Raw genomic sequence first — 21,137 nt, forward strand, 5'->3', positions numbered from 1 at the left:
CCGAGAGCTCTACAGCACCTCCATTCCGCTTATCTGAAATTCCTACCAATGAATCTGCATAAGTATTTCTATCCTTTTATTATTTATTTTATTATTAATATTCGAACTCACCATAAACAGATTTAATCTGCCTAACTGAGATTTGCAAGGTGACCATAGCTTGCTTCATACCAACAATCTCTGTGGATTCGACCCTTACTCACGTAAGGTTATTACTTGGACGACCCAGTACACTTGCTGGTTAGTTGAACGGAGTTGTGAAGGAAGGTCAATTTCTAAAAAAGAATAATTTTATAATGATGCCAAAAGGCACAAAATAGGAATCACAATTTCGTCCACCAAGTTTTTGGCGCCGTTGCCGGGGATTGTTCGAGTATGGACAACTGACGGTTCATCTTGTTGCTCAGATTAGGTAATTTTCTTTTCAAAAATCTTTTTCAAAAATTTTTCTTTTATTTTTTCGTTTTTCCAAAAATGTTTTTCGAAAAAAAATTAAATAAAAATACAAAAAAATCACAAAATTATAAAAATCAAAAATATTTTGTGTTTCTTGTTTGAGTCTTGAGTCAAATTTCTAAGTTTGGTGTCTTGCATGTTTTCTTTGCATCAAAATTTTTCAAAATTATGTTCTTGATGTTCATCATGATCTTCAAAGTGTTCTTGGTGTTCATCTTGACATTCATAGCATTCTTGCATGCATCTTGTGTCTTGATCCAAAAGTTTCATGTTTTGGGTCATTTTTGTGTTTTTCTTTAAAAATTCAAAAATCAAAAATATCTTTTCCTTATTTCCCTCCACAATTTCGAAATTTTGGGTTGACTTGGTCAAAAATTTTTAAAATTAGTTGTTTCTTACAAGTCAAGTCAAAATTTCAATTTTAAAAATCTTATCTTTTCAAAATCTTTTTCAAAAATCATATCTTTTTCATTTTTTTTTATAATTTTCGAAAATTTCAAAAATCTTTTTTTTTCAAATATTTTCAAAATCTTTTTCTTATCTTTATATGTAATTTTCGAAAATTCACTAATAATTAATGTGATTGGTTCAAAAATTTGAAGTTTGTTACTTTCTTGTTAAGAAAGGTTCAATCTTTAAGTTCTAGAATCTTATCTTGTAGTTTCTTGTTAGTGAAGTAAATAATTTTTAAATTTTTGAATTAAATCTTTTTATCTTTTATGTTATCTTTTTCAAAAATTTTATCTTTTTTTCAAAATTTGATTTTAAAATATCTTATCCAACTTACTATCTTCTTATCTTTTTAAATTTTGATTTCAAATCTTTTTCAATCAACTAACTAACTTTTTGTTTGTTTCTTATCTTTTTCAAAACCACCTAACTACTTCTCTTTCCTATTTTCGAAAATATCTCTCTCTTTTTCAAAAATTCTTTTTAATTAATTAATTGTTTCATGTTTTAATTTTAATTACATTTTACTTCTAATTTTCGAAAATCACTAACTACTTTTTCAAAATTATTTTCGAATTCTCCCTTCCCCTTTCTTATTCTATTTAATTAATTAATTACTAACACTTCTCTTCACCTCTCTTCTTCTAAAAACCGAACCTCCATTCCTCTTCTTCTACCCCTTTCTTTTTCTACTAACATAAAGGAATCTCTATACTGTGACATAGAGGATTCCTTCTTTCTTTTTGTGTTCCCTTTTCTTTCATATGAGCAGGAACAGGGGCAAAGGCACTCTTGTTGAAGTTGATCCAGAACCTGAAAGGACTCTGAAGAGAAAATTAAAAGAAGCTAAATTACAACAATCCAGAAGCAACCTTTTAGAAAATTTCGAACAAGAGGAAGAGATGGCCGAAAATAATAATGATAATGCAAGGAGAATGCTTGGTGACTTCACAAAGCCAACATCCAAGTTTGATGGAAGAAGCATCTCCATTCCTGCCATTGGAGCCAATAACTTTGAGCTTAAGCCTCAACTAGTTGCATTAATGCAACAAAACTGCAAGTTTTATGGACTTCCATCTGAAGATCCCTATCAGTTTTTAACTGAGTTCTTGCAGATCTGTGACACTGTAAAGACAAATGGAGTTAATCCTGAAGTCTACAGACTCTTGCTTTTCCCTTTTGCTGTAAGAGACAGAGCTAGAGTATGGTTGGATTCACAACCCAAGGATAGCCTGGACTCATGGGATAAGCTTGTCACTGCATTCTTGGACAAGTTCTTTCCTCCTCAAAAGCTGAGCAAGCTGAGAGTGGATGTTCAAACCTTCAAACAAAAAGATGGTGAATCCCTCTATGAAGCTTGGGAAAGATACAAGCAGTTGACCAAGAGATGTCCATCTGACATGTTTTCTGAATGGACCATATTAGATATATTCTATTACGGTCTCTCTGAATTTTCGAAAATGTCATTGGACCACTCTGCAGGTGGATCTATTCACCTGAAGAAAACGCCTGAAGAGGCTCAAGAACTCATTGACATGGTTGCAAACAACCAGTTCATGTACACCTCTGAGAGGAATTCCGTGAACACTGGGGTACCTCAGAAGAAAGGAGTTCTTGAAATTGATGCCCTGAATGCCATATTGGCTCAGAACAAAGTGTTGACTCAACAGGTCAACATGATCTCTCAGAATCTGAATGGATTGCAACATGCATCCAATAGTACTAGAGAGGTAGCTTCTGAAGAAGCTTATGATCCTGAAAACCCTGCCATGGCAGAAGTTAATTACTTAGGTGAACCTTATGGAAACACCTAACTCATCATGGAGAAATCATCCAAATTTCTCCTGGAAGGATCAACAAAAACCCCATCAAGGTTTTAACAATGGTGGACGTGCAAGGCTGAATAATAGTAAGCCATATCCATCATCTTCTCAGCAACAGACAGAGAACTCTGAACAAAACAGTTCTAATTTAGCCAACATAGTCTCTGATCTGTCAAAGGCCACTTTCAGTTTCATGAATGAAACCAGATCTTCCATTAGAAATCTGGAAGCACAAGTGGGCCAGCTGAGTAAGAAAGTTATTGAAACTCCTCCCAGTATTCTCCCAAGCAATACAGAAGAGAATCCAAAAGGAGAGTGCAAGGCCATTGATTTAATCAAAGTGACCGAATGCACTAGGGAGGAGGAGGACGAAATCCTAAGGAGAAAGACCTCCTGGGACGTCCTTCAAGCATGAAGGAGTTTCCTATTAAGGATCCAGAGGAATCTGAGGCTCATCTAGAGACCATAGAGATCCCATTAAATCTCCTTCTGCCATTCATGAGCTCTGAAGAATATTCATCCTCTGAAGAGGATGAAGACGTGATTGGAGAGCAAGCTGCTCTATATTTAGGAGCTATCATGAAGCTGAATGCCAAACTGTTTGGTAATGAGACTTGGGAAAATAAACCTCCCTTGCTCATTAGTGAACTAGATACTTGGATTCAGAAAACTCTACCTCAAAAGAAACAAGATCCTGGCAAGTTCTTAATACCTTGTACCATTGGCACCATGAGCTTGAAAAAGCTCTATGTGACCTGGGGTCAGGGATAAATCTTATGCCACTCTCTGTAATGGAGAAGATGGGGATCATTGAGGTACAACCTGCCTTGTTCTCATTACAATTGGCAGATAAGTCCATAAGACAAGCTTATGGATTAGTAGAGGACGTGCTAGTAAAGGTTGAAGGCCTTTACATCCCTACTGATTTCATAATCCTAGATACTAGGAAGGAAGATGATGAATGCATCATCCTAGGACGACCTTTCCTAGCCACAGCAGGAGCTGTGATAGATGTCAACAGAGGTGAGTTAGTCCTTCAATTGAATGGGGACTACCTTGTGTTTCAAGCACATGGCCATCGCTCTATGACAAAAGAGAGTAAGCATGAAGAGCTCCTCTCAGTTCAGAGTCAAGAAAAGCCTCCACAGTCAAACTCTAAGTTTGGTGTTGAGAGGCCACAACCAAACTCTAAGTTTGGTGTTCAAACCCCATATCCAAACTCTAAGTTTGGTGTTGGGAATACCACACTTAAATTGACCTGATCACCTTGTGGTTCCATGAGAACCACTGTCAAGCTATTGACATTAAAGAAGCGCTTGTTGGGAGGCAACCCAATTTTATTTATCTAATTTTATTTTATTTTGTTTCTTTGTTATTTTTGTGTTTTATTAGGTACATGATCATGAGGAGTCACGAAAAAATCAAAAAATTAAAAACAGAGTCAAAAACAGAAGAAAAAAAATTTTTCACCCTGGAGGCGCACAGGCTGGCGTTCAACGCCCAGAAGGAGCATCTTTCTGGCGTTCAACGCCAGAACAGAGCATCTTTCTGGCGTTGAACGCCCAAAACAAGCAACAACCTGGCGTTTAACGCCAGGATGCGCACACAGAGGACAATCTGGCGCTGAACGCCAGAAACAAGCATGAAACTGGCGTTCAACGCCAGAAACGTGCATAACATGGGCGTTTAACGCCCAGAACTAGCATCAATGGGCGTTTGAACGCCAGGATGATACATCAAAGCATGTTACATGCCTATATGGTGAAGGAATGGTATTTGTTTTCACCTCAGGATCTGTGGACCCCACAGGATCCCCACTACAGGATCTGTGGACCCCACAGGATCCCCACCTACCACATTTCTTTTAATCCTATTCACACTTTCCTAATCCAAATCTCATTCTCAATGTCACACTTCCCAACACCCTTCACCAATCACCTCAACTCCTCTTCCCAACTTCCCCATTCACCATTCACATCAACCCCTCTTCCCCATACACCCCACCTACCCCCACTACTTTCAAATTCAATTTCCCACCCTTTCCCACCCAACATGGCCGAACCTATACCCTCCCCCCTCCCTATAAATACCCTTCTTTTCTTTTACATTTTCACACAACACAAACCCACATTCTCCCACATAACCGAACCCTCTCTTCTCCCTCTCTCCATATTTTCTTCTTCCTCTTCTACTCTTCTTTTCTTTTTGCTTGGGGACAAGCAAATTTTAAGTTTGGTGTGGTAAAAAGCCTAAGCTTTTTATTTTTCATTCACCATCAATGGCACCCAAGGCCGGAGTTTCCTCAAGAAAAGAAAAAGGGAAGGCAAAAGCTTCCACTTCCGAGTCATGGGAGAAGGAGAGATTCATCTCCAAGAGCCACCAAGACCACTTCTATGATGTTGTGGCAAAGAAGAAAGTGATCCATGAGGTCCCTTTCAAACTCAAGAAGAATGAGTATCCGGAAATCCGACTTGAAATTCAAAGAAGAGGTTGGGAAGTCATAGCCAACCCCATACAACAAGTTGGAATTTTAATGGTTCAAGAGTTCTATGCCAATGCATGGATCACTAGAAACCATAACCAAGGTATGAACCCAAGTCCGAAAAACTATATCACCATGGTTAGGGGGAAATACTTGGATTTTAGTCCGGAGAATGTAAGGTTGGCGTTTTATTTGCCTATGATGCAAGGTGATGAACACCCCTACACTAGAAGGGTCAACTTTGATCAAAGGTTGGACCAAGTCCTTAGGGACATTTGTGTGGAAGGCGCCCAATGGAGAGTTGACTCCAAAGGCAAGCCAGTCCAACTAAGAAGACTGGACCTCAAGCCTGTAGCTAGAGGATGGTTGGAGTTCATTCAAAGATCCATCATCCCCACAAGCAACCGATCTGAAGTTACTGTGGATCGGGCCATCATGGTTCATAGCATCATGATTGGTGAAGAAGTAGAGGTTCATGAAGTCATAGCCAATGAACTCTACAAAATAGCTGACAAGCCTTCATACATGGCACGGCTAGCATTCCCTCACCTCATATGCCATCTATGTTATTCAGCCGGAGTTATCATAGATGGAGATGCCTCCATAGAAGAAGACAAGCCCATCACCAAGAAAAGGATGGAGCAAACAAGGGAAGTTCCTCACGGCCCTCAAGGAGAACAAGAGGAGGTTCACCATCAACAAATGCCTCAAATGCACTTTCCTCCCAACAACTATTGGGAGCAACTTAGCACCTCCTTGGAAGATTTGAGCCATAATGTGGAACAACTAAGGGTGGAACACCATGAACACGCCCTCACTCTTCAAGAAATAAGAGAAGATCAAAGAGCAATGAGGGAGGAGCAACAAAGGCAAGGAAGGGACATAGAAGAGTTGAAGAACATCATTGGTCCTTCAAGAAGAAGACGCCACTAGAGGTGGATTCATTCCTTGTTCTTTATTTCTTTCTGTTTTCGATTTTTAATTATTATGTTTATCTATGTTTTGTGTCTTTATTTCATGATCATTAGTATGTAACCATGCCTTAAAGCTATGAATAAAATCCATTAGTCCTTCACCTCTCTTAAAAGAAAAATGTTTTAATTCAAAAGAACAAGAAGTACATAATTTTCGAAATTATTATTGAATTTAGTTTAATTTTGATGTGGTGACAATGCTTTTGTTTTCTGAATGAATGAATGAACAGTGCATATGTCTTTGGATCTTGTTGTTTATGAGTGTTAAAATTGTTGGTTCTTGAAAGAATGATGAACAAAGAGAGATGTTATTGATGATCTGAAAAATTCATGGAATTGATTCTTGAAGCAAGAAAAAGCAGTGAAAAAAAAAAAAAGAAGAGATCTAAAAAGAGTATATAGAAAAAGAAGGAGCAATAGAAAAAGCCAATAGCCCTTAAAACCAAAAGGCAAGGGTAAAAAGGATCCAAGGCTTTGAGCATCAATGGATAGGAGGGCCCAAGGAAATTAAATCCAGGCCTAAGCGGCTAAACCAAGCTGTCCCTAACCATGTGCTTGTGTCATGAAGGTCCAAGTGAAAAGCTTGAGACTGAGTGGTTAAAGTCGTGATCCAAGGCAAAAGAGTGTGCTTAAGAGCTCTGGACACCACTAACTGGGGACTCTAGCAAAGCTGAGTCACAATCTGAAAAGGTTCACCCAGTTATGTGTCTGTGGCATTTGTGTATCCGGTGGTAATACTGGAAGACAAAGTGCTTAGGGCCACGGCCAAGACTCAAAAGTAGCTGTGTTCAAGAATCAACATGCTTAACTAGGAAAGTCAATAACACTATCTGAAATTCTAAGTTCCTAAAGATGCCAATCACTCTGAACTTCAAAGGAAAAAGTGAGATGCCAAAACTGTTCAGAAGCAAAAAGCTACAAGTCCCGCTCATGTAATTAAATTAATATTCATTGATATTTTGGACTTTATAGTATATTCTCTTCTTTTTATCCTATTGATTTTCAGTTGCTTGGGGACAAGCAACAATTTAAGTTTGGTGTTGTGATGAGCGGATAATTTATACGCTTTTTGGCATTGTTTTATATAGTTTTTAGTAAGTTTGAGCTACTTTTAGGGATGTTTTCATTAGTTTTTATGTTAAATTCACATTTCTGGACTTTACTATGAGTTTGTGTGTTTTTCTGTGATTTCAGGTAAATTCTGACTGAAATTGAGGGATTTGAGCAAAACTCTGAAAAAGGCTGACAAAAGGACTGCTGATGCTGTTGGATTCTGACCTCCCTGCACTCGAAATGGATTTTCTGGAGCTACAGAACTCTAAATGGCGCGCTCTCAACGGCGTTGGAAAGTAGACATCCAGGGCTTTCCAGAAATATATAATAGTCCATACTTTATTCGAAGAATGACGACGCAACTTGGCGTTGAACGCCAAGTACACACTCCTTTCTGGAGTTAAACGCCAGAAAGACGTCATAATCCGGAGTTGAACGCCCAAAGCACATCATAACTCGAAATTCAACTCCAAGAGAAGCCTCATCTCGTGGATAGATCAAGCTCAGCCCAAGCATACACCAAGTGGGCCCCGGAAGTGGATTTATGCATCAATTACTTACTCATGTAAACCCTAGTAGCTAGTCTAGTATATATAGGACTCTTACTATTGTATTAGACATCCTGGATGGTATTTTCTATCCTGTGATCACGTTTAGGGGGCTGGCCATTCGGCCATGCCTGAACCTCTTGCTTATGTATTTTCAACGGTGGAGTTTCTGCACACTATAGATTAAGGGTGTGGAGCTCTGCTGTACCTCAGAGATTAATGAAGTTCTATTTTCTTTTATTCAATTCCTCTTTTATTATTATTCCAAGATATTCATTCGTACCCAAGAATATGATGAATGTGATGAGCTAATAACTCTCATCATCATTCTCACTTATGAGCGCGCGTGATTGACAACCACTTACGTTCTACATGCAACACAAGCTTGAATGTGTATCTCTTAGATTCCCCAACAGAATCTTCGTGGTATAAGCTAGATGGATGGCGGCATTCATCTGGATCCGGAAAGTCCAACCTTGTCTGTGGTGTTCCGAGTAGGATCCTGGGAATCCGGAAGGTCTCACCTTGTCTGTGGTATTCTGAGTAGGATTCCGTTCATGAATGACTGTGACGTGCTTCAAACTTTAACCTGCTGGGCGTTAGTGACAAACGCAAAAGAGGGATTCTATTCCAGTAGGAGCGGGAACCAACCGGTGATTGGCCGTACTGTGACAGAGTGCGTGCATTAGCTTTCACTGCGAGGATGGGATGTAGCTATCAACCATGGGTGATGCCTCCAGACTGGTTAGCTGTGCGAGTGACAGCCGTGCAGGTTATTTCCCCGAGAGGAATGAAAGTAGCCACAGCTGATAGTGAACCCCTATACAAGGCTTGCCATGGAAAGGAGTAAACTCAGGATTGAATTGAAGCAATAGGAAGGCAGGCGTCCGAGAGCTCTACAGCACCTCCATTCCGCTTATCTGAAATTCCTACCAATGAATCTGCATAAGTATTTCTATCCTTTTATTATTTATTTTATTATTAATATTCGAACTCACCATAAACAGATTTAATCTGCCTAACTGAGATTTGCAAGGTGACCATAGCTTGCTTCATACCAACAATCTCTGTGGATTCGACCCTTACTCACGTAAGGTTATTACTTGGACGACCCAGTACACTTGCTGGTTAGTTGAACGGAGTTGTGAATTCCACCAGAGCCATAATTAGAACATTGATCACAAATGATACAAGAATTTGAATCACAATTTCGTCCACCACCACTCCAAAGTCTGAAGATCAAAATAGAAAGTGTATAAATAGGAGTTAGTTTGATTTGTAGAGGACTTTTTTTTTACTTTCTTTTAGACTCTTAGCTCAATTTGAGTTTTCATGAGAGTTTTCACTTTGAATTTGGGGATTGGGATTAAGATCTGAGTTCTCTTTCTTTTTATTTTTGCTTCTGCAACTTCATTCTTTTGTTTTTGAATTTTGGATTGAGATTGAAGGAATTCTGTTTCAATTCTTGATCTGAAATTTCTCTTTGTTCTTTTTCTGCATAATTCTGAGATTTGAAGAATTTGATCCAGCTTTCACTTATTGCTTTCATCTACATTTCTTCTGCAATTTATTTTCTGTTTGATCAAGGAAGGAATTGAGATCTAGATCTACCTGCTAGTCTCATTGATCCCCTGAGATCTTCAATTTCTCTTTTAGATTCCACAATTGAGCTAAGTTTACTTTCTGTTTTGTTCTTCAAGCAATTTTACCTTTCTGTTTAGATTTTCTGCAACTTATTTGATCTTCTACTTCTCTGATTAATTGCTCTTTACATTCTCTTGTTGAATTTTGAATCCCAACTCCCACATCCCTTTACTATTCAAGCAATTTACATTTCTTGCACTCTAAGCTTCAGCTATTTACATTTCTTGTAATCTAAGCTTCAGTCATTTACATTACTTGCACTTTAAGATTCAACTCTTTTATTTCTTCTGCACCTTTAGATTTTTTCAAATTCCCTTCTCCCTTTTATTTTCATGCAATTTATCTTCTATTGGTCATGATTCACTCAAATTATCACTTGTTTATTTGACTAAATCAACCACCTAACTAAAATTGCTCAATCCATCAATCCCTGTGAGATCGACCTAACTCATGTGAGTTATTACTACTTGATGTGACCCGGTATGCTTGCCGGTGAGTTTTGTGTTAGAATCTGCTTTCCACGCATCAGCTCTTTTGGAGATTCAGGTATTTTTCGAGTTGGTGAACAAGGCCCAAATGGTTAAAGATTGTACAAAGAAAGTGTTACTAGCAAGAGATACTAGAGAAGGAAACAACAACTGTGGGCATTGAAAGTACTTTCAGTCGAGGAGTCAGAATTTCAAGAGGGATGGATATGCACCTCTACACCCTGAAAGTCAGGGAAGCATTAGGAGACCCACTTATGATCATTACCACCATGCGAGGATTGCCTGGACACATGTCAAGGGATTGCCCTCGTGGGAGGAATCTGAATGCGGGTTAGAACCAACCCCAAGGACGATTATTTGCTGTGAACGCCAGTGATGCTGCTAAAGCGGATCATTTGATGAGAGCTAAATGTTTATTTGGTGACAAGACATTAGTTTTATTGTATGATACTGGAGCTTCGCATTCATTCATTGTATTTGATAAGGTTGAGGAACCAGGATTGAGAATGTCGGAATTAGCTTTCGATTTGCATGTGCATACCTCGTATTAAATAGTTGTGACTAGATCAGGTTGTAGGCAAATATATTTCCAGATTGAGGATAGAAATTTCATTCATGATTTAATCTGTTTGCCGATGGTTGAGTTGGAGATGATTTTGGGATTTGACTGGTTGTCTAAGAACTGAGTATTGTTGGATTATTTTGAACGATCGATTTGCTTTATGTCAGAAAGAGAAAGAGGAGCAGTAGTAGCTGAGGGTTATTACCTGAACTCTGTAATGGTGAACTGTAGTGGCAAAGAGTGTCAGTATTATATACTTTTGATTGCAAATACGTTAGGTGATAAATCAAAGTTAGATCAAATTCTGGTAGTTAGAGATTTTTCAAAAGTATTTTCTGAAGATATCTCCGAATTCCCACCTCAAAGGGAGATTGAATTTATGATAGACTTGGTGTTAGGAGCCGGACCAGTGTCAATTGTACCATACATAATGGCTCCGATAGAGTTGGCAGAGCTTAAAATTCAGTTTGAAGAGCTTCTAAACAAGAAGTTTATTCGATCGAGTGTATCTCCATGGGGAGTGCCAGTTTTATTGGTGAAAAAAAAAAGATGGAGGAATGTGACTCTACATGGATTACCAACAGTTGAACAAAGTAACTGTGAAGTACCCGTTGCCGGGGATAGATGACTTAATGGATCAGTTGTAAGGAATTGGAGTGTTTTTGAAGATTGATTTAAGATCTGGTTAACATTAGATTAAGGTGAAGGAGGATGATATCCCAAAAACTGCGTTTAGAACACGTTATTGTTACTATGAATACGCGATGATGTCCTTTAGGTTGCCGAATGCACCTGCTGTGTTCATGGATTAAATGAACAGAGTATTTCGTCCCTTTTTGGATAAGTTTGTGGTGGTTTCATAGACGACATTTTGATTTACTCAAAGATGGGAGAAGAGCATGAAGAGCACCTGAGGATTGTGTTGCAAATTCTGAAGGAGCAGAAATTGTATGCAAAATTGTCTAAGTGTGAGTTCTGGAAGGAAGAGGTGAAGTTTTTAGGTCACGTGGTGTGTAAAGGAGGGATAGCAGTGGACCCATCAAAGGTTGAGGCAGTATGGAATGGGAGAGACCGACATTAGTAACTGACATTAGAAGCTTCTTAAGGTTAGCCGGTATTACTGAAGGTTCTTTCACGAATTTTCACAAATCGCACTACCGATGACTAAGTTAACAAGGAAAGAGACACTATTTGTGTGGACGTCTGAGTGTGAGTAAAGTTTTTAGAGATTGAAAGAGAAGTTGACTTCAACGCTAGTGTTAATTCTACCTGAACCACGTGAACCATTTGAAGTTTACTGTGACACATCGTTGAAAGGCTTGGGTTGTGTGTTAATGCAACACCGGAATGTGGTAGCTTATGCTTTGCGTAAGCTAAGACCACATGAGGTGAATTAACCAACTCATGACTTGGAATTGGCAGTGGTCATGTTTGCGTTGAAGATTTAGAGGCACTACATGTACGGAGTGAGGTTTAGAGTCTTTTCTGATCACAAGAGTCTCAAGTATATCTTTGATCAGAAGGAGCTCAATATGCGTCAAAGGAGCTACTGAAAGATTATGACTTTGAGTTAAGTTATCACCCCGGGAAGACTTATGTTATAGCGGATGCCTTGAGCAAGAAGTCATTGACTATCGCTTGGATGATAATTAAGGAAGAGGAGTTGGTGAGTAAGTTTGGGGATTTGAGACTAAGTGTTAGAGAATTTAATGGGAGCGTATGCCTGAACCAACTCCAGATCTCTAGTGACATCTAGGATGAAATTTTAAAAGCTCAACAAGACGATCAAAAGTTACATAAGGTGTTGCCTGCAATTGAGAAAGGAAACCGATGGGGGAGTTTCATGGGACAAAGATGGAATATGGGGGTACAAGGGTAGGATTTATGTGCCGAATGTTGGAAATTTGCGGCAAGATATCTTGAAGGAGGCACATAACAGCGGATTCTCTATTCATGCAGGAAGTACGAAAATGTATTACAATTTGAAGATGTTTTGGTGGCTTGGGATAAAGGGTGATGTAGCTACACTTGTATCTAAGTGTCTGACATGTCAAAAGGCGAAGATAGCGCACCCAAGACCGTCGGGAATGCTACAGCCACTTGAGATTTCTCAGTGGAAGTGGAAAGGAATTGCGATGGACTTCGTGTCGGGATTACCAAGGACTAGAGCAAGTTTTGATGTGGATTGGGTGATCGTGGATTGATTGACTAAGTTCGCTCACTTTTTGCCGATACAGATGAACTACTCGTTGGAGGAGTTAGTGAGGTTGTATATTAAAGAGGTGGTGAGGTTGCACGGGGTGTCATCAAGCATAGTATTGGACCATAATCTCCAATTCATTTCGAGGTTCTGGGAATCTTTCCAAAGAGCATTCGGTACGAAACTATGTCTCAGCACGGCGTATCATCCGCAAACGGATGGCCAATCGGAAAGGACTATTTGGACGTTGGAGGATATGCTAAGGGCATGTGTTTTAGATTGACTGGGAATTCGGGACCATTACATGCCATTGGTGGAGTTTGCGTACAACAACAGCTTTCATGCGAGCATTGGAATGGCTCCGTATGAGGTTTTGTATGGATATAAGTGCTAGTCTCCACTATGTTGGTATGACGCCGGTGAAGCAAGTGCATTGGGGCTGGATTTGGTAGCAGAGACCACTGAGAAGATCAAATAGATTAGGGCCAAAATCTTAATTGTATATATTTGTGATGAATTATTACAATCATAATTAATTAAGAAAATCAAGAAAAAATAAAAAAATCAAATAAAAGATAAAAGATAGAGTAAAAATTTATTTGAAACTAAAAATTTATTAATTGTGCTAGAAATTCTAAAAATTTGTATCTATCAATTTTGTTACTCACTTCAACTTCATTATCCCTTTGTATCCAAAAAAGTTTATAATGTCAAACTTATTTCAAAAAAATGAAACTCTTCAAATATACGGAATACGGTATAATATATAATTTAAAAACAATAAGATAAAAAAATATCTAGAATTTCATAATAGTTTTTGAAATTTTCAATAATGATAATACAAAGAGTTTAAATCTACCAAATGAATTCAATAGTTACCCTTTGCACATCTTATTTATATTTGAATTTTAGAATTTAATTTCTATCTTTTATTTTTTCTAATATAAATTATTTTTGACAAAAAGATAGCGAAAAAATCTATTGGACCAAAAGAATATTCTATCAAAGAATTATTGTAAGGAGATTTATAATAAGAGAAGAAAATGATAAAATTATTAACAATAATAAAGAAAAAGAAATGAAGCTCATATTAAAGAATGTTAGAAAAGAAATAATAAAATTCATACTAATAATAATAATGTTAAGGAATGATGTTACTACTTTAGGCTTCTAGCCTCCACCTTTGGCCATCGTTCTTTTTCTTTTTTTGTTTTTTTATTTAAATTATCAAGTTATAAAAACAATAAAGAACAATTCAATAAAACGAAAACAGCAAGATCAATAGTAACTATACAAATCAAAATACATAGGAGAAAAACAAACTATTATATGATAGAATTAACATGAGTATATTTCATTATTAAATAAACAAAGTTTTACGCAAAATAAAATTACACATAAAGAGAAAAAAAGAGTTAAAATATTCAAAGTGATAAAAAGATTATTTTTACAAATTTATTCTGTCATGTTTATAAAAGATTATAAAACAATGAACTTCTAAATAAATTAAATTGTATTTATTATTATTAGAAAAGGTAAGAGAGAGAGCAGTAGAGAAAAGGCTTTGTGTATTCAACTTGTGTAGAATGATACAATCATGGTTCTGAAAACCGAACCGGACTGGCCGATTCAACCGAAAAAATCGGGAACCGATCACCTAACCGGTCCGGGTAAGGTCAGAAATCGTCTGGCAGAAAATCGGTGAAAAAACCGGTCGAACTGGCGGTTAACCGGTGAACCGGGAGAACCGGCCGATTTTTTTACGGTTTATTGGTTTGCATATTAAACTTCAAAACGACATCGTTTTGAAGAAAAAAAAAAAAGAAAAGGGCTACGCAGAAGCCACGAACCCTAATGGCTAATTCGGTCCCAATCCTCATCTCACTATCTCAGTATCTCAGTCTCAACTCTCACCCTCTCACCCTCTCAGGAACCCTAATAGCTACCACCACCGCCACTGCATCCCACCGCCATCGCCACCGCATCCCACAGCCCCTCTTCGCCGTCCTACAACCCCTCTTCGCCGTCGCGGAGCTCCTCTCCTCCATCGCCGTCGCGGAACTCCTCTCCTCCACCGTCATCGCCGAGCTCTCCACCTCCACCGTCGTCGCCGGTAATACTCAGCCTTCCACCTCGGCTCCTATTTAATCGTCGCCTACTCTGTGCTTGATTTTATAATTTTTTGATTTTTCTGTTCATGATTTGTTAAGTCTGTGTTCATCTGTTCATATTTTGTTAGTTGTGTTCATCAGAAGTTCAGAACATGTTTATAAATTGATTTTTCTGTTCATGTTTCTGTTCCTATTTGTTCATGCTGGATTACATGATTTTGGTTGCTGCTTGATGTTTATCTGGATTACATGATTTTGAGTTGCTGCTTCATGTTTATCTGGATTACATGATTTTGGTTTCTGTTTGAAGAATCTTTAATCTGTTTTTGGCTTTCTATTATGTTGCGTTTATTGGTGACTTGGGATTGAATGATGATCATTGCAAGCAAATTGAGGCTGGGGCGTTGAAGGCAGCTGGGGAATTTGTCATCCTTCTTTTCTCTATGTGTTTATGTGTGCTTATTAATATTTATAGAGTTGTTTCTTGTTACTGTGTGTGTTTGTAATCAATAGCCAATAGTTGTGGATTTGAGAATATTTTTACTTTTTGCTGCTTCAATTTTGCTGCTTCATGAATCTGTTTAGAAATAGGGTTTTGTTGCTTCTGTTTGATTCAGTGACGAGTATAGGGGTAATTCATGATTCATCCATTGTTTGCTTCTACTTTCTTGCCACTTTGTTCTTATTGCTTCTTGTCTTTGATTTTCTGATTGTTATAGATGGAACAATCACAAAGTATAAAAAGTTTGAAGCTTTGGAACAATAATACTCCGAAATCAATTGGTAAGGTGATAACAAAGCAGTGGCTAAATTGTTCAATGATCTTGAGAAGAACATTATCCATGAAACTTTTATTGCTGAGTATCTTTGTATCTGTATAAGACTTGAATGCTTTCTGTAAACATATTTGGCAGAGAAAAGTAGCCACACCCTTGTAATGCCAAAAAGGAAAGCTAGCAGTATTTAGTATTTACTATTGTGTCAATCACTAGTGATACTGTAGTATACTTCAAGGCTAAGCCTTGATTTTATATATTTAAAATTATTTTTAGGTTTTTTAATAATTTTATTTAATATTTAATTAAACCGGTTGAATCTCGGTCGAACTAGTGAACCATTGAACCAGTGACCTCACCGGTTTATTGACCGGTCCGATTCTCGCAACCTTGGATACAATATAAAAGAGGATTTATAGGTACTAAGAGAATCGAAATAATAAAGACGTAATATCGTATAATAAATATTCAGATATGTTAAATACACTACAAAAATAGTGTAATTATCGACGCTAAAAATCGACATCCAGATTTTCCGTCAATAATTTTCGATGGCTTGTCGTCGATAAAATAAAAAAAATTATTAAAAATAAAATATTAAAATCGATGAGCATGTCGTCTATTATGTTAGCAACTTTTTAGCCTCTTTCTTTTTATCGTCATACTATCGACGGAAATGGTGGATAAATTTTTTTTTCTTTAAAATCGACGGATTAATTATCTATTTTAATAATTATAATATCAACAGATTTACTACCAAAAAATTTAGACGATTGAGATTTTTTTTTAAAAGTTGGGGGACGGTGTAAATTTATTAAATAAAGCATACGGCTAAAGTGTTGATTTTTATTTTAATTTAAATCCACAACACCACTGTCGATTTTTATCAACAAAACATCATCCCCGCGTTTACTTCCCGCGACCACTCTATCACTGAATTTCTCCAAAATTAATCCCAAACTTTAAGAGATTTAGAACCTACACTAATTAACCCCAAAAGTTAACTCCAAAATCTCAGTGAAGCTGCTTCTTCTTCTCCAATGCCCGAGAGTAGAGGCCAGAGACGGAGTCACGGTCACGGAGAGAGGCAGAGAGCCGCCGGAGAGCAGAGCTTCTTCTTCTTCGAGCTTGCCACTGCGCCATCCTTTTCCTGTAAGTTCCTCTCTCTTCGCGCTCTCTCTCTATCATCCTGTCGCATTGTGATTCTTCTTCTTCTTCTCCACCGCTGCGCCATCTTCTTCATGTAAGTTCCTCTCTCTCTCTCGCGCTCTCTCTCTCTATCACTCTGTCACATTGTGATTTGTGAATCTGCATGTAAGTTCTTCTTCTTCCACAGATTCGTCATTGTAACATCTTTGCCGGTTGCCGTCGCTATAATCCCGTCGTTGTTGCAGCTTCTTGTAAGTTCCTCCCTCCCTCTGATAATTATATTTATTTTTTCAATTTTGTATCTGCTATTTTCATAGTGAAATTCTGAATTTGCGTTTGTTAACAACAATCGCATCAATATTACTGAAACCTAGTTTAGCATAATCAATTCTTCTTGCGCTTGTTATTTAATTTATTTGCTATGATCATATTGCTCGTCTTATAATTTGAGTTTTTGGCACAATTATATGTTACTACTTACTTTTAGCTAGAAATGCTACTAAATAATTGGTGCGTGAATCATTACTTGTATGTTGATTGTTGCCTCTCATTTCAACAATTAACTTAAAATTAGTATTGCATCTTGTAATAATTTGGTTGATAATTCTCCAGATTCCAATATTGATAGTCAATCACAAGCTCCCTCTAAGTTGGCTATTTTCACTTTTTAGAATATCCATCCCTCGCACAGAGAGAGACACACTAGGACTAAGCTCTGATAATCTCAGCTGTGTTCATTCCAATTTTTGTGTGATGGCTCTGAGAGGAGTATGGCAACTTCAGAAGCTCATTGTTGAGTATGGCTATGATAATACACCCTCTTGTTGCTACCAGATTGCTGAATCACATTTGGAATTCTATTTTCTTAAATAATGGCAGTTTTATAGAGAATGTGATGTTAAAATTTGCTTGCTCTCTTCCCTAGATGAGTAATAATTTCTCGTTAATTACTATGTCTATCTAACTAGTACATCTTTCAAGGTTAAGGTGATGAGGAAGAGTGAAAAACCATCTTCTACAGCAGCAACCTCTGTGACTACATTCACCAAGAGCCAAGAGCAACAAGGTACTCTATCTCCGCCACCCAGTCGTTCAGAAGCAAATGGTTTCGAGACAAATACTGAAAAAATTGCAAACATTCAAGAAGCTGAAGGTCGAGTGCCCGTCTAACTCTACTCTTTGGTTCATATTTTTCTGTCTCATGTCTTTGTTTATTCTCACTATGTTTATCGCACTGATATTGCTAACATGGCTCCTTCCTTTATGACAGCTGAGGGTTATTCTATTCATGTGAAAGGGCTATCACCCAACACTACACCTTCCCTCCTGGAGAGTGTGTTAAAGAAGTTTGGACTTATTAAGAATGGTGGTATCCAAGTTAGATCACAAAAGGTATAATGCATTTTCATTCAAAGATTTCTGAGTTCTTATTATCAGCTTCTAGCTAACATCTATATGCATATGGATGAACAGGGAATTTCGCTTTGGCTTTGTGGAGTTTGAAGTAGCAAGTGCTGCCCAAAGTGCACTTGAGGTAAAAAAAAATCAGATATAAAAATTATTTACTATAATACCCAAGTAAATATAATACCCAAGACTTGCTATAGTATTAGAGCTGATTTTTCTATAATTATTAAACTTATTGAAATATATTCAATATTCAGTCAATGAGGCTTTACCCTCAACCACCAGTGTTGATCCGTCGCTCTCTTGAGAATGATATGCTCGGCGAGTATCCTATAAAAAGGTAATGCTAATGGATTCTTTGTCTAGTTTAGTAAGTCTTTTTCGCTGGTAAATTACAGTAACCAGTCTAAGATTTCATTAACTTATATCTTGCTTTTCTGCTATCAAGAAAACTACCCTGTTACAGAAAACACACTTACCTCCCTATATAGAAAAATTTCATGGCTGAATTCACATTGCGCTATACACCTACTACTTCACATGTGAAATCACAGTAATTTCTGAAACAATGGAGATGTAACCTTAAGGGATGAATATCGATCATTTTTGTTTCGGCCAACTTAGAGTATTCTTTTCTGAAATGTAATGATTTTATGCCATCAATTACTTGCAGAGGTGAAGATATCTTTATATCTGTCTGGAACCTGCATCGTAGTCCAAACCTATGGGATGATGCTGATAAGTTTCAACCAGAAAGATGGCCAGTAGATGGACCTAACCCCAATGAGACAAATCAAAAACCTCAAATATATTTTATCTGCACTTAATTTATTTTTGTTGTTCTATTCTGTACTTTATTTTCATGCAAGTAATATTGCTATTCTCTCTTTCAGGTATCTTCCATTTGGGGGAGGACCGCGGAAATGTATTGGTGATTTGTTTGCTTCAAATATATTTTATCTGCACTTAATTTATTTTTGTTTGTTCACCGGACTGTCCTTTTTATAGGAGATTCGAGACGTAAAGTCTAAACCCTATGATTATATGAGACATGATTTGCTATTCCTCACATAATAATGATAATTTTTCACTTGCATGATCTTATGGTACTTATGGTAGACCATAGTAGCATTTGCCATGCTTGTTAGACGGTTCAACTTTCAAAGGGCAGTTGGAGCCCCACCAGTAAGTTTGTTTTGTTTGTTGTGATATTTAACAATGTTTGATTAAATGTCAACCATGGAAGTTACACATCTCTAACACTGGAGTTTGGGTATTATATTTACTTGGATCTCTTGTATAAAAATTATTCGCTTTGTCCTCAAGAAAGAACATATGCATAGTGTCATGTCACTCTTGCAACTTCTTATCTAGTTGCTTTGACATTTTATTTTTTATATATCTCCTAATGAGCTTGGCTGGTATTCATTTCCTAAGCTTGTTATTGTCTATGTTGAGTATGTCTGTTAATATTGAAGCTCTGGCTTATTTGGTTCTTCAGTCAGTGAATTGACTTTCTGATTCAAAAGTTTTCCTTGGTTGATGCTGTCGTTCTTGATTTATCTTGGGAGATGGTTTTTGTTGTGGTTGTTAAATAGAAGATCCGTTAGAAGTTTCTCCATTTGTCTTGTTTAAGATGCATTGTGTATAAACTGTTTCCAAGCTGAGTTATTTATGTAGAGTTGTTTGTATTTGTTAAATCAAACTCTTCTATATGGCGTCACATATCCTTGGACAATATAATTGTTTTTGAATGTGGATTTGTGAGTTAACACTTTTCATTGGCAATGTCAGGCATCACCTATTCTGATTGAAGGGCACCAAGTTTTGGTTGAGGAAAAGAGATTAACAACTTAAGGTAAGCGTCCTGCATTCATAACATTTTTTGCCTTTAGTCTACCTTTCCTTTCCTGTGAACCACTGTTAGGGTCCTAGACATTATGGGGTGCCCAAAATACAAACTTCTGCTTGAGCAACTTATTAACGCTTGTGGCCTTTTTGGTGCGATGAACTCATTGAAAGATATTTTCAATTTTAGTCACTTAGTTAAAGGTAAAAGTGACAATGAAGGAACTTCTAAATTTTAATTTGAGGTGGACTAAGATTTTCTTAGGGGTCATTTTTCTAACTATTTTTTTCCATATTAGTGACTTAGGTAAAGGTAGTTCCCTAAATATTTGGTTAGTGGTAGTAGCAATGTCAATATAGCAGAAGTTAGCTTTTGACCTTTTGTTGCTTCCAGAGTTCTTTAAATATTTTTGGAAGCATGATTGCAATTTTGTGAGAAATCGTCTATTTATCATTTCTGACAGGACAGGCTGATAGTGGCATTATACGCAAAATTCCTAATCATTTTTTATCTTTAGTGCATTCAACTATTGCTGAACTACAATATTTAATATTTTAATAGAGGCAAGAGTGGCATTCAGTTCCACAGTAGGTGAAGGTTTAGTTGAGGAAGCCAATGCTGATTTTCTTCTTCTCGTGGCTCAAGAAATCCAAAAAACAAGTAAGAACTAGTGATGATGTAACAATTATCATATCATGAATTTCCATTATCAAGATCAGACATGACAAATGTTTATTTTGTTCCTTATAGGAATGGAAGTTCCAACGGAATTAGCAAATATTGCTTTGAATATTTTGTATTATTAGTGGATTGTAATTTAAATGAATATAAGTTCGAGTTTAGTTATTTATCTTGTCTTGAGTTTTTATGTTAGAGGATTATTTATTATTTTGATTAAGTTTGTAAACTCATTATCTAATATTTAGTATAAATTATATTTAAAAGTTTATTTGTCTTGTTATCTAATATTTTGTATAAATTTTATTTTGATATATAAAATTTTATTTGCATTAATTGTCTATTATTTTTCAAATAGAAAAAATAATTAAAAAAATGTGGCTATTAAAATCGACGGTAAAGTTGTCGCTTTTTAAATTTAAAATAGACAAACTAAAACAAAATATAGACGATGAACTTGTCGGTATTTTAATAATTAAATTGACGG

General features: G+C 36.9%; 2 protein-coding genes and 1 non-coding gene across 3 annotated transcripts; 2 read left to right on the forward strand and 1 right to left on the reverse strand.

The window, feature by feature from the left end:
• Positions 1–2,204: 2,204 nt before the first annotated feature.
• LOC130942421 (small nucleolar RNA R71) lies at positions 2,205–2,308 on the reverse strand. The gene has a single exon (XR_009070991.1). It is a non-coding gene; the product is annotated as a small nucleolar RNA R71 (small nucleolar RNA).
• Positions 2,309–11,366: 9,058 nt separating this feature from the next.
• On the forward strand, positions 11,367–12,684 carry LOC130939981 (uncharacterized). The gene is made up of 3 exons (XM_057868043.1): positions 11,367–11,534; positions 11,707–11,868; positions 12,304–12,684. The coding sequence occupies exons 1-3, from the start codon at positions 11,367–11,369 to the stop codon at positions 12,682–12,684; spliced, it is 711 nt and encodes a 236-aa protein (XP_057724026.1).
• A 3,923-nt stretch (positions 12,685–16,607) lies between these two features.
• On the forward strand, positions 16,608–19,980 carry LOC130939983 (9-beta-pimara-7,15-diene oxidase-like). The gene is made up of 9 exons (XM_057868044.1): positions 16,608–16,810; positions 16,904–16,967; positions 17,698–17,869; positions 17,987–18,108; positions 18,381–18,463; positions 18,797–18,922; positions 19,011–19,075; positions 19,241–19,308; positions 19,918–19,980. Exons 1-9 carry the CDS (start codon positions 16,608–16,610, stop codon positions 19,978–19,980), a joined length of 966 nt encoding a protein of 321 aa, XP_057724027.1.
• The last annotated feature ends 1,157 nt before the right edge of the window (positions 19,981–21,137 follow it).

This window comes from Arachis stenosperma, chromosome 7 (assembly GCF_014773155.1).
Source record: "Arachis stenosperma cultivar V10309 chromosome 7, arast.V10309.gnm1.PFL2, whole genome shotgun sequence".
Classification (NCBI taxonomy): domain Eukaryota; kingdom Viridiplantae; phylum Streptophyta; class Magnoliopsida; order Fabales; family Fabaceae; genus Arachis; species Arachis stenosperma.

Coding starts and splice junctions, on each gene's coding strand:
- LOC130939981 (XM_057868043.1), top strand. CDS start 11,367: ATGGGAGAAGAGCATGAAGAGCACCTGAGGATTGTGTTGCAAATTCTG. Junction 11,535..11,706: donor ACCCATCAAAGGTTGAGGCA/GTATGGAATGGG, acceptor TAAAGTTTTTAG/AGATTGAAAGAGAAGTTGAC. Junction 11,869..12,303: donor GTAAGCTAAGACCACATGAG/GTGAATTAACCA, acceptor CAATTGAGAAAG/GAAACCGATGGGGGAGTTTC.
- LOC130939983 (XM_057868044.1), top strand. CDS start 16,608: ATGCCCGAGAGTAGAGGCCAGAGACGGAGTCACGGTCACGGAGAGAGG. Junction 18,923..19,010: donor CCCAATGAGACAAATCAAAA/ACCTCAAATATA, acceptor TGCTATTCTCTC/TTTCAGGTATCTTCCATTTG. Junction 19,076..19,240: donor TGATTTGTTTGCTTCAAATA/TATTTTATCTGC, acceptor GGTACTTATGGT/AGACCATAGTAGCATTTGCC.